Consider the following 13,442-nt stretch of genomic DNA (forward strand, 5'->3'; position numbering starts at 1 on the left):
CCAATAATTCACTCACGATGCTGCTGGAAGTTCCAGTTTCGTGTCTGGCTTCAATTGAGAGCGATGTAGAGAGCAAGCATTACATGCTTCCACAGCCATAATAACACACATTAAATTAGAGATTTTTCAAAGCTTATTATCGCCTCTCTAACTAAGCTGTGCTGACTGCCACTCTCAAAGCATTTCATTAAGCAGCGGTTGTTTACATTCTCAAAACACTCACAACCAATAATTAGCAGGATTTGCCTTGAGAAGACTCTTCGCATGCAAGGGAGGTGTGGGGGTTGTTTTCCCATCCCATCTCTACACTCTAGGCCTTTTCCTAACGCTTTGAAGCTAGGCTAAATTGGTCAACCGTTTCCATAGGAGCGTCAGTCAGGTAGGTACCCTCTTCCTGTTATTCCCCAGTCCACTGCGATGGTGTTTCCTGACTGGGAACCTCTTGGATGGGATTGAACTGCTGTCCCTAATCCCCCCCCCCCACACACACACACACACAAACTAGTGTTTGCACTTCCTGTGGAGACAATGTATGGAAAGAGACACACAAGTCATTGTCCATCTTGTTTGTTTTTGCTGAATGTCCATCGCGCTGATTTTCTTTCCACCGAGCCACGTCAACGGGCTTTTGCTTTTTCCACATTTCACCATCATTGCATTCATACACAAGTCTGTGTGAAAAATTAAGAATTACCTGAGTCTTTACAACCCAACTTCTCCTTTGTGCTCAAAGTGAATGGACCTCAGGAGCTAAAGTTATTTAATCAGTGTGATATTTTTTGAAATGTGTTCTTCTCCATATTACGGCTTTATATTTTACAGACTATATTAGAAGGTTATTTTGATACAGAAGTTAGATGATGACTCTGATAACAACATATGGGAAAAATGTGGCCTTTCAATATGCCACAACTTGTTTTGAGCCACCATCTTTCCCGCATGGTGATATGATCCTTAAACATTTACCTCAAACACACTTGATGTTTTTTCTATTGAATTACCAGAAAGTTGATCAAATATCCAAGATGATAATTATTGTTTCTGACATATCCTATGATATTGCTGCTCAGATTTGGAAAGACAGAACATTTTTGCTTTAGACTGTGACATATGGGGTGTAAAAGGTATCCGGTTGCAATTTTTAACAGATCTTGAACATGCTTTGAACTTCATTGTGGATATCTCCTATACTTATGAAACAATGAGGGCTTAAAATAGTGAAAAAATAATATGAATTAAAAAAAATGCAAAATTTCAAATGGCACCCATGTACTTTGATGGCTTGTAACTAAAAATATTCATAGTATTAGGATAAAAATGTTCAGGTCTTTATTAAAGATGCAAAGGGGACTGTGCAAAATCAGCTGATTATGAGGACAGGGAACCACTCGCACTACTTTCACTAACCCAGTTTCTTGCCTCAGCATGCAGCTGTCCATATAGCCAATTTGGTAGAGATACTCCTTTGGTCATCCAGTCATTCATCCATCCAATCCGCCATCCATCAACCTTCCAATTACTGCCACTGGTCCAGGTCATGTTCCCAAGCCAGTTGAGAGAGACTCTCTAGCGTGTTCTAGGTCTCGTGAGCATGTTCTGGATCTCCCCCAGGGTGACTCATACCCAATAGGACACATGGCCAAACCATCTCGACTGACTTCTTCGGATATGGAGGAGTACAGACTCTAGTCCAATCTCCAAAACAATCACACCCTTGGACTTTCACACTTGACATGTCATTCTTCCAGCCACTACCCTGAGCTAGTGACCAAAGGTGAGCTCAGTGACACAAACCAAACATGATTTGCCATTTATTTGGAAAGCTGACATCATGAATGAAGTATAAGAGACAGATTACTAAAAAACAGCATGCTAAACAAACAGTGATGCAAATGGCACTAGTGGACGTGTTCAAAAAAATGCAAAATCGCACTTTCATTACTTCTTGTCAAAACAAGTACAAATTCCAGTAAAAGCTTTAAAAAAAAAAAAAAAAAAAAAAAAAAAAAAACCCAAACAACTACTTTATAAGTTCCAAGTAAATAAGACAGTTGTGACTGTGCTCTTCCATTTCTCTGGAATTAGCTACATTCATACCGGATATTTCACTGCCAATCTTCAATACTGGTAGGTGACAAGGGTCTGACGTTAAACACAGCATCAGAGTCTTTCTCTGGAACGAAATCTTTCATAGGGCTGGAAAAGTAGACACAGGCAAAAGATCTGCTTATTGCCTTTTAGAGAAAGGCTGTGTGTCTGTTTGAAGAAGAAGGAGCTGTTGTAGCTTGCACCGTTGCAGGGATCCACGCAACAGTGTTACGCCATTGGAGAGAAATGTCCACATAATTATGGGAATATCACTTTTGAGTAATAACCCAAAACACAGAAGATATTTTTGTGATTTAACAGGATAAGCATGGTGTGCAACGTAACACAAAAGATTACTCTGAAGCAACACAGATTATGATTTCATTCTTTCTCAAGGTAGTAAAATCATTTCCAAGGCTACTTAAAGTAATAGTGTTCACATCCAAAAGTCAACTGCTGCGCCAAAATTGCGAATTAAACAAAATTATTATTTCACTAAAGCTTTCCACACTTTTTCCCTTATTGTTGTGTTGGGTTTAATGACTTCAAGCAGACTGGTCAATCATAAAACAAACAGGATCCTAACAAAGAGATGATTAACAGTGAATCAAAACAAAACGTTATAATGCAAGAGAGGGCCAGACAGTTTAATCCAGACTGTTCTTACAACTGAGACTTTACTGGATAGCACACCGAATCTCTGGTTTGAACTGTCAGATGTTTCCATTTTTTTGAATCAATGCACAAATGAATAAGTTATATAGAGAATATATGCAATAAATACCTATATTCCTAAGTTAGAGTTCCTTAAAACTGAATTTCCTACCTACTATTTTCCTACCTACTGGTACCGATCTGTGAGTCGTTTGGTACCAGGCCGCGAGATTTGAGGCTCGGGTGTGAAATTTATGGTTTTCAGGGTTTTTATTGTTATTTTTTAAATCGTTTTTATCGTTAACTTGGTTTCCCTGGGTCTTTTCCTGTGTGTTATGAATAATTTTTTTTTTTGTACCGATACTGGTTTTATTTTGTTGTATTTATCCACGACACCTTACAGGCCGGTCCGCGGAAATCTTGTCGGACATAAACCAGTACGTGGCGCAAAAACTGTTGGGGACCGCTGGACTAGATGAACGTGGCGAGAAGTTAAAGGTTCAGTTATTTTGACTTAGTGCATTTAAGCTCAGGTGTTGCAGCGTTGCTGTTTCTCACCAATAAGCTCCAGTCAGTGGCTTTTCTTTGTGGAATTCTAGGTTCTTGTCATATCTACGTGGGTCCTCTCCAGGTACTCATACACTCCAAAGAGATGGATGGGGTTAGATTAACGCCTTTCTCTGGGTTAGCACTGTGTTACACTGGCAACCTGTCCAGGGTAGACCCTGTCTTTAAGCCTATGACAGCTGGGATAGGCTCCAGACCACCCAATCCAAACTGGGATGGATACATGGAATAAAATTGATGGATAAATAAGTTCAGGACATTAAATTCAATAAAATTTTGTTTTGTTTTGTTTGTTTTGTTTTGTTTTTTTTAGACATGATGCCTTTAAGGCTGCAAAAGCACAAGATGCTACATTATCCTTACTACTCATCCCATTGCATTGCATCATGACATTAATTATTATCCTCCATAATTTGAGCTTTTTAGAGTTCTCAGTAACACCCAGTAAACCGCACATATCAACAAGTGCACTATTGCGTGGCACTATTGTATGTAAATGTACATAATGAATGATGTAAGCAGGCGGCATTAGCTACACACTGCGTAGCCAAGCCTTGACTAGTATTTCAGTAAGCAATTGTGATTAAGAAACCTTTGCATTGCAGCACAGCATAATTTATGGTTGGTAAAAGTCAGTACTGTTTGAGTGGGCCACACTAGTTGATGAAGTAATTTGGCGAGCTAGCCAGTTACCACTAATTAGTGTTAGAGAGCTAGATAATGTTAGTCACCTAACTGTAGCTTAGCCAAGCTGTGTGAATTTGGTGAGTTTATAGCATTAGTTAATAAGGTCGTCTAATAAAAGTTAATTTTTACCAATTACATCACAATCTTTATTAACAATAAGAATATTTGCTACATGAAAATTGCTTTAGCAGTAAAAAAGTAGAAGTATAGTGATTCTGAACAGCATCAGTGTATACATCTCTGAATGTAAAGCATGGACTAAAAAGCTCATTACGACCATAGTTTTCGAGTACTAAGCTTCATGTTGAAATGTAATTAGGCAACTTTTCCTCAGTTCCTGTAATGTTCAGTTCACTCTAGAGTAACCGAAGCATTTTAGACCACCATTTCCATCAATGGTCTCTCATTACTTCATAGAGTAAACTTTCCAAGAACCTAACGTTTATATAACTGAGGTCACATCCTTTGACATCTTTTTCAAGACTTTAATGTCTAAATTACAATACAAGCCGTGAAGAATATTGATGAACATAATGTATGTTGTGTCCAGAGATAAATCACCATCAGCAGCTCTCTTTTGAAGATACTGGAAGAAGCTGCATGACGTGAAAAAAGGCAAAGGAAAAACAGAAAAATATACACAGCCATTTTTCCCCATTAGGACATTTTCTAACATTAACTGGAAATTCCTAAAAGACCCAATGAAACCAGAAAAATGAGCAGAAGAAGTGGACAGTATGGATGTAGAACGGCTGTTTTAGAGTCCATGCGTGCTGAATGACCTTTCAGAAAAAGATGTGAATCCTCGCAGGCTGAAGATTCAACAACAATTAGGCAAGTGGTGAGTTGTTAGAGAAAATATGCTGCCTTTTTCACATGTCTGCTATGTAATACTGCTGGCTTCACTAATCATACGATGGTGTCCTGTTGTTTAGACATACCGTAGGTTCCTTTTAAGTTATGAGCAGAACATTTATTGCCTTTATGGCCACAGTTATTGTCAGTAACGGCTTTATTTAGTTTGGTTCTTTCATCAATGTCACAAAGAGTGACTCTCTTGGAGTATTAACTTTGTTCGCTTTTCTTTTTTATCTTTTTTCATTGGTTTGCCTTAGGTGTTTGTTTTCAGTGTTTCAAGATACTTTTTAAAAAATGTCATTATATACACACACTGCTGTTCAACACATCTTCTAGTGAATTAAACAACTCACAAAGATGCATGTGGGCGGATGTGCCTGTTTGGTAATGTTACTATATGTAGTTCAAACTTGTCCTTTACTAAAAGCAAACATTACTGTCCCATAGCAAGACTGCAGTTGTGCCTCTTCCAACAAGAACAAGACTGCTCATTCATACAGCTAACACATTCAGATTAATGAAAGGAGGGTATGTCTGAAAGGGGCTTATGACACCTAGAACCGAAGCCATTTCTACCAGGAAATAACGCCTAATACCCCCCTAGATCCCCCTCAAAGATACAGAAAGCAGGCATCCAGCCAAACGAACGTGTTTACTTAGCAGCCTCGGCAGGTCCCTGTCAGTGTCGGTTAAGTGTGACTTTTCAACTGAGCAGTTCAGTGGAACAGAAAGCAAGGTCAAATCTGGAGATCCACCGTGTCTGTGCTTATAAAAGAAGAAACATTCATGACAAAATGAACTGATAGCCGCTAAAAGGAAAAACAGACTGAATGAGTCAGCCGCTAGTAATAAGGTGATTCTGTCTAAGTATATCACATAAGACTGGGACTAATAAAAATTAATTACCATTAAACATAAGCAAAGGATTGCTCATAAAACATAAAAGAGTGGGAACAAAAGAGAGAAAAGAGAAATTTTTTTATAAAAATGGAAGCCAGCCAGAAACATGAGTGATTAAATAAGATGTACTCCACATGTCCAAATACAGAGCAACTTTAACTGTGTACACATTAAACTGACTAAAGAAAATGGATACTACATTGACATTATTCAGATATTAGGTTTATAGAAATAGAAAAATAGCTGTTGGTGCCAGTTCTCCAGCTGGAGGCATTAAACAACTCAAGAAGAAGAAGGTGCAACAAATTAATACAAATATGAGAGTTTCCAATCTCTCTAAAATGGCAAAAAACGAGGTAAAATACAGCACTGATGTTAGTTTCGTGTAATTATTTCAATAAGGTTCCCATATCAACATGAGTCAGGACAGAGTGAATTCTTCCACTGCATTTAAAATGATTCATACATCGTTTTACGTCAAGACATTATCACCAAATCTATTGCCACTTTTCATAATATTTGGTTTAACTAAGAAGTCCCATTGAGATCAAAATCCCCGTTACAGAAGCCTTCCAAGGCAGCAGTCATATAAACTCACTAAGCCCAGCAAATACGACTTGATATCAGACCCACATTTTTACTGTTACTTCTATTCAACAGTAAATAAAAGCACACTTTAGTTTCGATCTTGCTGCGAATTATTCCATGTCCTAACTGCTTAAAAAATGATGGCGTTAACCCAGATCTGTCCAAACCTGGAGCACATTAAAAAGCAACTATTTGGAAGAGAGTAGCTGGAGACACAAGGGTACAGAGGGAAGCTGAAAGTTCACACAATGCACGTACAGAGACCGAGGGGGATCCAGCTGACTTAAACATTTCCTCATCCTTTGTGCTTCTGTCAATTTCTACACATTATCCCTGTGCCTCCAGCTGTTTGGACTGGGAGAGGCCCGTTGGCAAAGCAACCCACGCCTCGCGAGTCATCTTGTCTGGTCATGTCAATCCTGAAGGAGGGAGGGAGGGAAATAAAGGGGACCGGTGGGATAGAAGGGGGATAGAAGCGAAGGAGGAGGGGGATAATAAACTCCTCTCTGTCTGTACCTCAATCCAGCAAGCAAGCTCAGACTAGCAGTGAGCACTAACCAGCACGCACTACCGTATCCCACCACCTCAATCGAGAACCCACTCCGTAACATTATCTTTCAGACAGACACCTGCAGACGGATTTCAAATCCCTCTGACTTAAGGAAACCAAAAGTATCCAAACACGCCAGCAAAAACCCAGTGGAAACACATGTGTTGGGCCATTTAAAATCCTTTTAGAAACCTTTAGGAGCTCTGCTTTTCAACGTGGTGACAGAGCTGAGCTACAGCAGCACAAGTACAGGGTGACACCTGGTGTGATTCCAGTAAATTATGGCCCAGGTGGACTCATTCAAGTCCCAGCCAGTCATGCTGCGACTAGAAGTGACACAGCCTCGCCAGGGAGCTGATATATAGCAGGAGGAGACTAAAGGCAAGCCTGCCTGGGAATAAAACAGCTGAAAAAGAGCATTACAAGTCCAAGACTCGCTTTCTCTCTCTATGCATTTGTGCCTGCAGTGTATCTTGTTGCCAAGCTGCCGACATATCAAAGAGATGATTGGGAGTCATTTCAAAAACTCTTAAAGTGAAATATAAAAGTTTAATGTGTTTTTTTTTTATTTAGTAAAAACTGCTTTCTTTGATGTGTCTAAATCGGTTTCGTGGGTGGAGTGAGTAAAAGTCGAGGGATATATTTATGCTCAAATTCTTCTGAGAAATGTGCCTCTCGCTAGTCAGACTGAGCTTTGGAGGAGAATAAGCAGCAGCAGACCTGGAGGTCAGGGCTGCCATGAAATGCCCCCTGCTGTTTAAAGCTCGTTACAGACAATACAAGTTCTACTATTGAGCAACAGCTGTGAGCATGAATAATATTCACAACATCTTCCAGTACACAACAAAAATAATTTTTCATGATCTGGAAACCACCAAACGTAAAATGACTCACCCTCAATGTTCTTGTCTTTAGTTAAAGTATACAGTTACCAGAAGTGGTAGGAATTGTGACATCTTGGGTTATTCGCTCCTCACTAGAGCAGAAACAGGCAGCGTAGGATCGAGGTGCAAGAATAACACTAGTGACTCACTTAAAACAATATTTTCAATGAATGTCTTTCATTTGAAACCATTCACTTGCTACTCATTATACAGCCAACAGGTGGCTTTTAGAGGCTTAATTTTAATGTGTCCAGTATATAGAGTACTATATATTTACAAAACCTGTTTTTATTGTGGTACAAGACTGAATCAAACAGATGGAATGCATCTTTTTTGACTTAGGATAAAGTTTGTATATATTTTATATGTAGATATAGTTTCTTCCACTTTTTCCATAAATCACATTTAAGTCTTTCAATATAATGAACTCGTGTTAATACACCCATAGAGAGAAATTGAGCAATCTTTTGAATTTCAGTTACATTTTTGACCTTTTTTCTTTGATTTTTTTCTAAAGGATTTACACTTTGAAAGTGGAATTATTACATATTAGCAGTAAAACAGAAATACAATTCAAGTACACTTATTGACTGTAGAATTCAACTCTACTTTATTCAAGAACAGAAGTTAATATGGGTGTAGTACTGTATACACTGCACAGACTGTAAAACCCCTCAAAGCAAAGTCTCTTGATGCATGCTCTATCATCCAGGTAAGCAAATCCCAAAAGGTTGATTCTGTTGATCTGGACGTAGCGTTTTCAGTGGGAGAAACATTTCGTCACTCATCCAAGTGACTGCTTCAGTCTCAGCTGACTGCGGGTTTCCCCAATCTTATAAACAGTATATTGCACAATGACTGAAACTAGCACCACTAAATCAACAATGGGCTGTGAGTCACCACTACTGATCAAGGCCCATTGATCAAAGACTGCTGATCAATGGCCATGAGTACCATTCACAGTTGGGGAATGGCTGCAATCACAGCATTACTGAAAGATGGCGAAAGATGTACCCTTAGGCCCCCTCCTTCCCTTTTCACGTAAATGGCCTCCTTGACTCCGCGCTCAAACCAGCGTTCCTCCCTGTCCAGGATGTGCACATCCTCATCGGTGGTCTTTGATCAATGGGCCTTGATCAGTAGTTGTTGATCAATGGTCATGAGAACTTGCATATTAATGATCAACTAACCTCCCAGCCCATTGTTCATTCAGTGGTGCTAGTTTCAGTCATTGTACTGTTTACAATGTTGGGGAAACCTGCAGTCAGCTGAGACGCTAATAAGCAAAATACCAAATTAACACAAAAACCAAAAACTTGAATTCATCTTCAAAAAAAAAAAAAAAAGAAAGAAAAGAAAAAAGAAAACAACAAACAAAAAACCATCAGATTATAGATTCAGGGATTTCAGATTTCATTGGTCTTTTTGCACAATTAACTGCACAGCAAGCCATATTTTTTTTTTAACAGCTGTATTAAAAGGACTCAAAGTCACAAAGACTACAAACAAACATGGTCAAAAGGTCCTGCGAATCAAATTAGTTAACCTAAAGTGACAAAGCAGAGAGCGACTGGAAACCGTTTAACAGTCTGTGCTATTAAAAAAAAAATCTCTCCGTAAAGTAATTTGAAAGGGTGAAATTAGCTGCTAGTAAGCATAGAAACAAAAAACTATATTCTAGGCTGTAACTACACATGGCAGTCTACAGGTTTGATTTGCTTTTGGAGATGAGCATCAGAGGAACTGCAGTGTGAGCACTTGTGTTGGATTCAGTTTTTAGTCTATGGCTTGAAAATATACAAATAATTGGATTATTTTTAAGTTTATATGAAGATGTTTAGCAACATCTAAATGTTTAATGAAGCTTAGCTATCTGAAGAAGGTGATAACTGTTTGAAACAAAATGTAAATAAAAGCCTCTGTGTTACCTAAAAAGACTGTACACCTTGTATCTGCCGTCAGCCTTGTTCTCCTCCCGTCTGTCCCAGTCCGCACTGGGATACAAGCCCTTCCATAATCTCCTTACATAATAACGTCAAGCCTGACCCTGACCAAGGAGAAAGCCTCCCGCCTCATTTACAACTCTGCACACAAATCCTAAAAACAGGACAGACTTTGTCATGCAAGAGAGGCCAGACAGTCTGAAGTGATTTTGTCTTTAAGGAAAAGTGGATTTTGGAGACTTATGTGGGGAGAAAGGAAAGAGACAGTGTGAATAGTTCAGGTTAAGCACTTTGCATCTCTCTTCTTTCCCCCACTTCATTATTCTCAGTTGCCATGGAGAAAAACTATATATAACCCTTTCTCTCTAGAGGCCTGCCTGAATTCAAAATCTTTTCTCCGTGTCATCTTCCTTTTCCATTGTTTCCACAGAGAGGACAGTAGGAGACAACATCTCATTTCAATGGGAAATCTGTCTAATGCCCAGCTTTAGCGGCAGGAGGGAGATGTCAGGGCAGAGCAGACAAACCAAAACAAACCAGAGTTAGCGAGTGACCAGCCAGACACTATGGCGGTTTCCCTTGCTCTTCTGGCCAGACTCCCATTTTCAGAAACCAGTGGCTTCAAAGGAATAATTCATTTCACAGTCTGGTGGCCAGACATAGAGCCCCAAGACTCACGCCACTTTTAACACCTAAAGAAGAAGAAAAGCAGATTTCCCACTCTGCTTCGCCTTTTACAGTACTGTACCACAACAACATTTTGTCAGGCTAAATCTAATTAAATTCAAACACTCAGGGAGACCAAGAGGAGTTAGTCAGGGTCTGTGCCTTTTCATTACAAAGTTTTCTCATTTCTAGGTTAAGACATTGGACATGTCTTACAAATTACATCCCGTGTAGCTTCGCTCAGAATGTCACACAAAAGCTTTTACTTCTCTGACATCTGTATTAAAATCACACCAGGTTAACTTTGGTTAAGGTTAGGCGCAAAAAAGATTCGGTTCAGGTTGAGGAATGTTCATGGTCTGAGTTAAAATAAGTACTTGTTAAAGATGGGGAAACGTGTGGTGGTTAAAATTACCGGTTTGTTAATGTTAGAGGACCTTCGTCATCATGGTTAAAATAATAGCTTCTTGGTTAAGGTTAGAAAAAAAACAAAACAACCATTATCATTATGGTTTAAAGAAACCCATCTGACTGTCAGAAGGAAGCGGAATGCAAACAGCGGTCTCTATGTCCAAGTCAGGCTTTTTGGTGATTCATCCATCCGCCCCAAGTACTTCCTTTTCTGTGAGTGTAGCATGGAACTAAGTTTGGTTTTAGTCCCAAAAGATTAAGTCAAACCCGACACCACTCCTGTCCAGCTGTCTATTATAGAACAACATGAACACAAGTGGATGGCTACCTTTGCTCTGTACACTTGCCAGCATCTGTAAGGCTCACTCATCAACTCCATTTCATGCATAATCCATACAGTAAATAAATAAAGAGTCAATTGTCACCATCTTGCTCCACATTCATAGGATAGCGATATGCCAGCTACATGTACGCAGGTATTTTTTTTAAAAATGGTTGTATTTATTTTCTTTCCCAGTTCATTTTGAAAAGTATTTTTGTATCATGACAACTCAAAATATGACCTCAAGGGCTGTCAAGAGCATGCCAAAGCAACAGGTGGCAATATAACTGAAGAAATGTTGGCCAATCAAAAGCCCCCAAATGCTAACACGATGCACAGTTTGATGTCAAAAAAAGAGATAAACGTACAATCCTTTGATGCTCTGATACAAAGTCTCTGTTTTCTTTGTGCAGATATAAACCCACATATGGAGTTTTCAAAAAGCTTTACCTCGACAGGAGTTTTTCCAAAACGCCATCTTCAGTAATCTTCAGATTCCCTTTTCATTGAAAGGCGAAAATGCATATAAATAGCTATGCTCAGCAAATACCTGCATACATGTAGCCATAGCGTTCATTACAGGGTAAATCTGTGCTAAACCATTCCCTCCTTTATGGGCCTTTTTGACTCTAATAGGACCATAAATTTTAAAATGAGAATTGTGTTGAACGCAGTAGGATAAGAAACCAGCAACTTTATTAGTGTTTACTGAGGTCATAGAGTTGGGAAAACAAGGGCTGATTTTATGTTGCTTAACACCCGACCATTTCTTTTTGGAACCAGAGTAATCGCCCCCTGCTGGACATGAGACATAATGCAGGTATATGGCATTTTGGTATCTTTCATCATTTTGTTTTTTCTCATTAAACTCCAGGACAAAAATTTAATAAGCATATTATATATAACATCAACCTGCAGATGACTTTAAATTTACTCACAAATGTACACAGGTGTAAAACCAGGTGACATGGATGTATAATCCTAAGTTATAGTAAGCTAGTTAGACTTCATGAAAATACTGTAAACACCTAATGTTACAAACAAATTGTGATGGCTACTGTTAGCTAAATCAAAACACCTCAATATAATCTCATAGTAAGCTGATTAATTTGTGTTTGTGGACATGATTTTCCATCACTGTTTCTGACTCGGCTTAACGCGTGTCTGTTGGAAGATGTGGCAGTAGTGTGGATCTTTTCTTCCATCACACTGGAGACCATGATTTTTACGCTTGAATTGCTTGAAATTATTTTAATTGAGTTATTATCATTTAACTGCTTAAAACTGACTGGTGGCCAATTCAGAACTCATATGGTCTCTGTAATAGGCAATGCTAAGGTCCAATTAATGTAAGGAATAAATAATACCATCCATGGCATTCACATATGGAGCTCCTTCTGGTAATGTCTAAAAGAAAACCAAACAAACTCTAGTTTGGGTATAAAAACTGCATTCCCTGCAGCCTGTCCTTGCAGACATAGACCTTGGCCCATTTAGTTACCGGATTTACACCAATCCATTTCTATACCATCTCACTGCCAGTGAAATGTGTCCATGCACAGACTTTCAAGCCTTAAGGATCTTACCTTAGAGGCCCTCCTCCGCTCAGGACACTCGGGATGTTGGCACACCACCCCATCGTCCTCCTGGACGGGCTTCTCATCTGAAACAGAACACACGGGTCAGTTTGACTTCCCTCTGTATCACTAAAAACACCAAACTAGCCACCCAGCCAGCAGCACGTCCATTAACACACCTTTCTTGGTAAAGTTTTAAAAACGTTCTGCAGACAGCTAGACTAAAAGTCGCTGCCTGTTTTTACATAAGGATGGAGCGACTACGAGCACAAGAAACACACAGTAATAGAAACCTAGAAGCCACGTAATAAAAAAAGATGGAAGAAAGAAAAAAGAAAAAGAGAACTTCAGCTATAGAGATTTCGTGAAGGGAAGGTAAACAGAGGGAAGAGGGTGGGGTGTGTTTTTGGGAGGAGATCAGAGAGAAATGACAGGAACAGACAGGAAGAAAATGGAGCAAATGAGAGGAAGCCCCAATCTAGGTTTTGTACAAAAGTGCACTCATCATGGGCAAGCTCGCAGCACTCTGCTGCACAATAACAAATCACTGTTGTCAAATAAACTCCTAAAATCTACTTACTAGCTGGCTATCGCTACACCAGGGGGCATGATAAAAGGCAGTGTTTACATCTACATCTCCTACATGTACACACACGATAAAAATATCATAACAGAGTCCCTGAGCACACCAATATTTATCTGACCGTTTAATGAGAAAAACAGAGAATACATGTGAAGAAAGGAGAA

The 13,442-nt window shown here is 39.2% G+C and overlaps 1 protein-coding gene across 3 annotated transcripts in view; it reads right to left on the bottom strand.

Moving 5' to 3' along the window:
- The window catches only part of plekhg5b (pleckstrin homology domain containing, family G (with RhoGef domain) member 5b), a 77,604-nt gene that overhangs the window by 39,295 nt on the left and 24,867 nt on the right, over positions 1-13,442 (bottom strand). For all 3 annotated transcript variants that reach the window (XM_025901541.1, XM_005448394.4, XM_013275979.3), the window contains one exon: positions 12,705-12,781. In XM_025901541.1, the coding sequence (XP_025757326.1) occupies positions 12,705-12,781 (77 nt within the window). The remainder of the gene's footprint in view (positions 1-12,704; positions 12,782-13,442) is intronic.

Source organism: Oreochromis niloticus, linkage group LG20 (genome assembly GCF_001858045.2).
Source record: "Oreochromis niloticus isolate F11D_XX linkage group LG20, O_niloticus_UMD_NMBU, whole genome shotgun sequence".
Lineage (NCBI taxonomy): Eukaryota > Metazoa > Chordata > Actinopteri > Cichliformes > Cichlidae > Oreochromis > Oreochromis niloticus.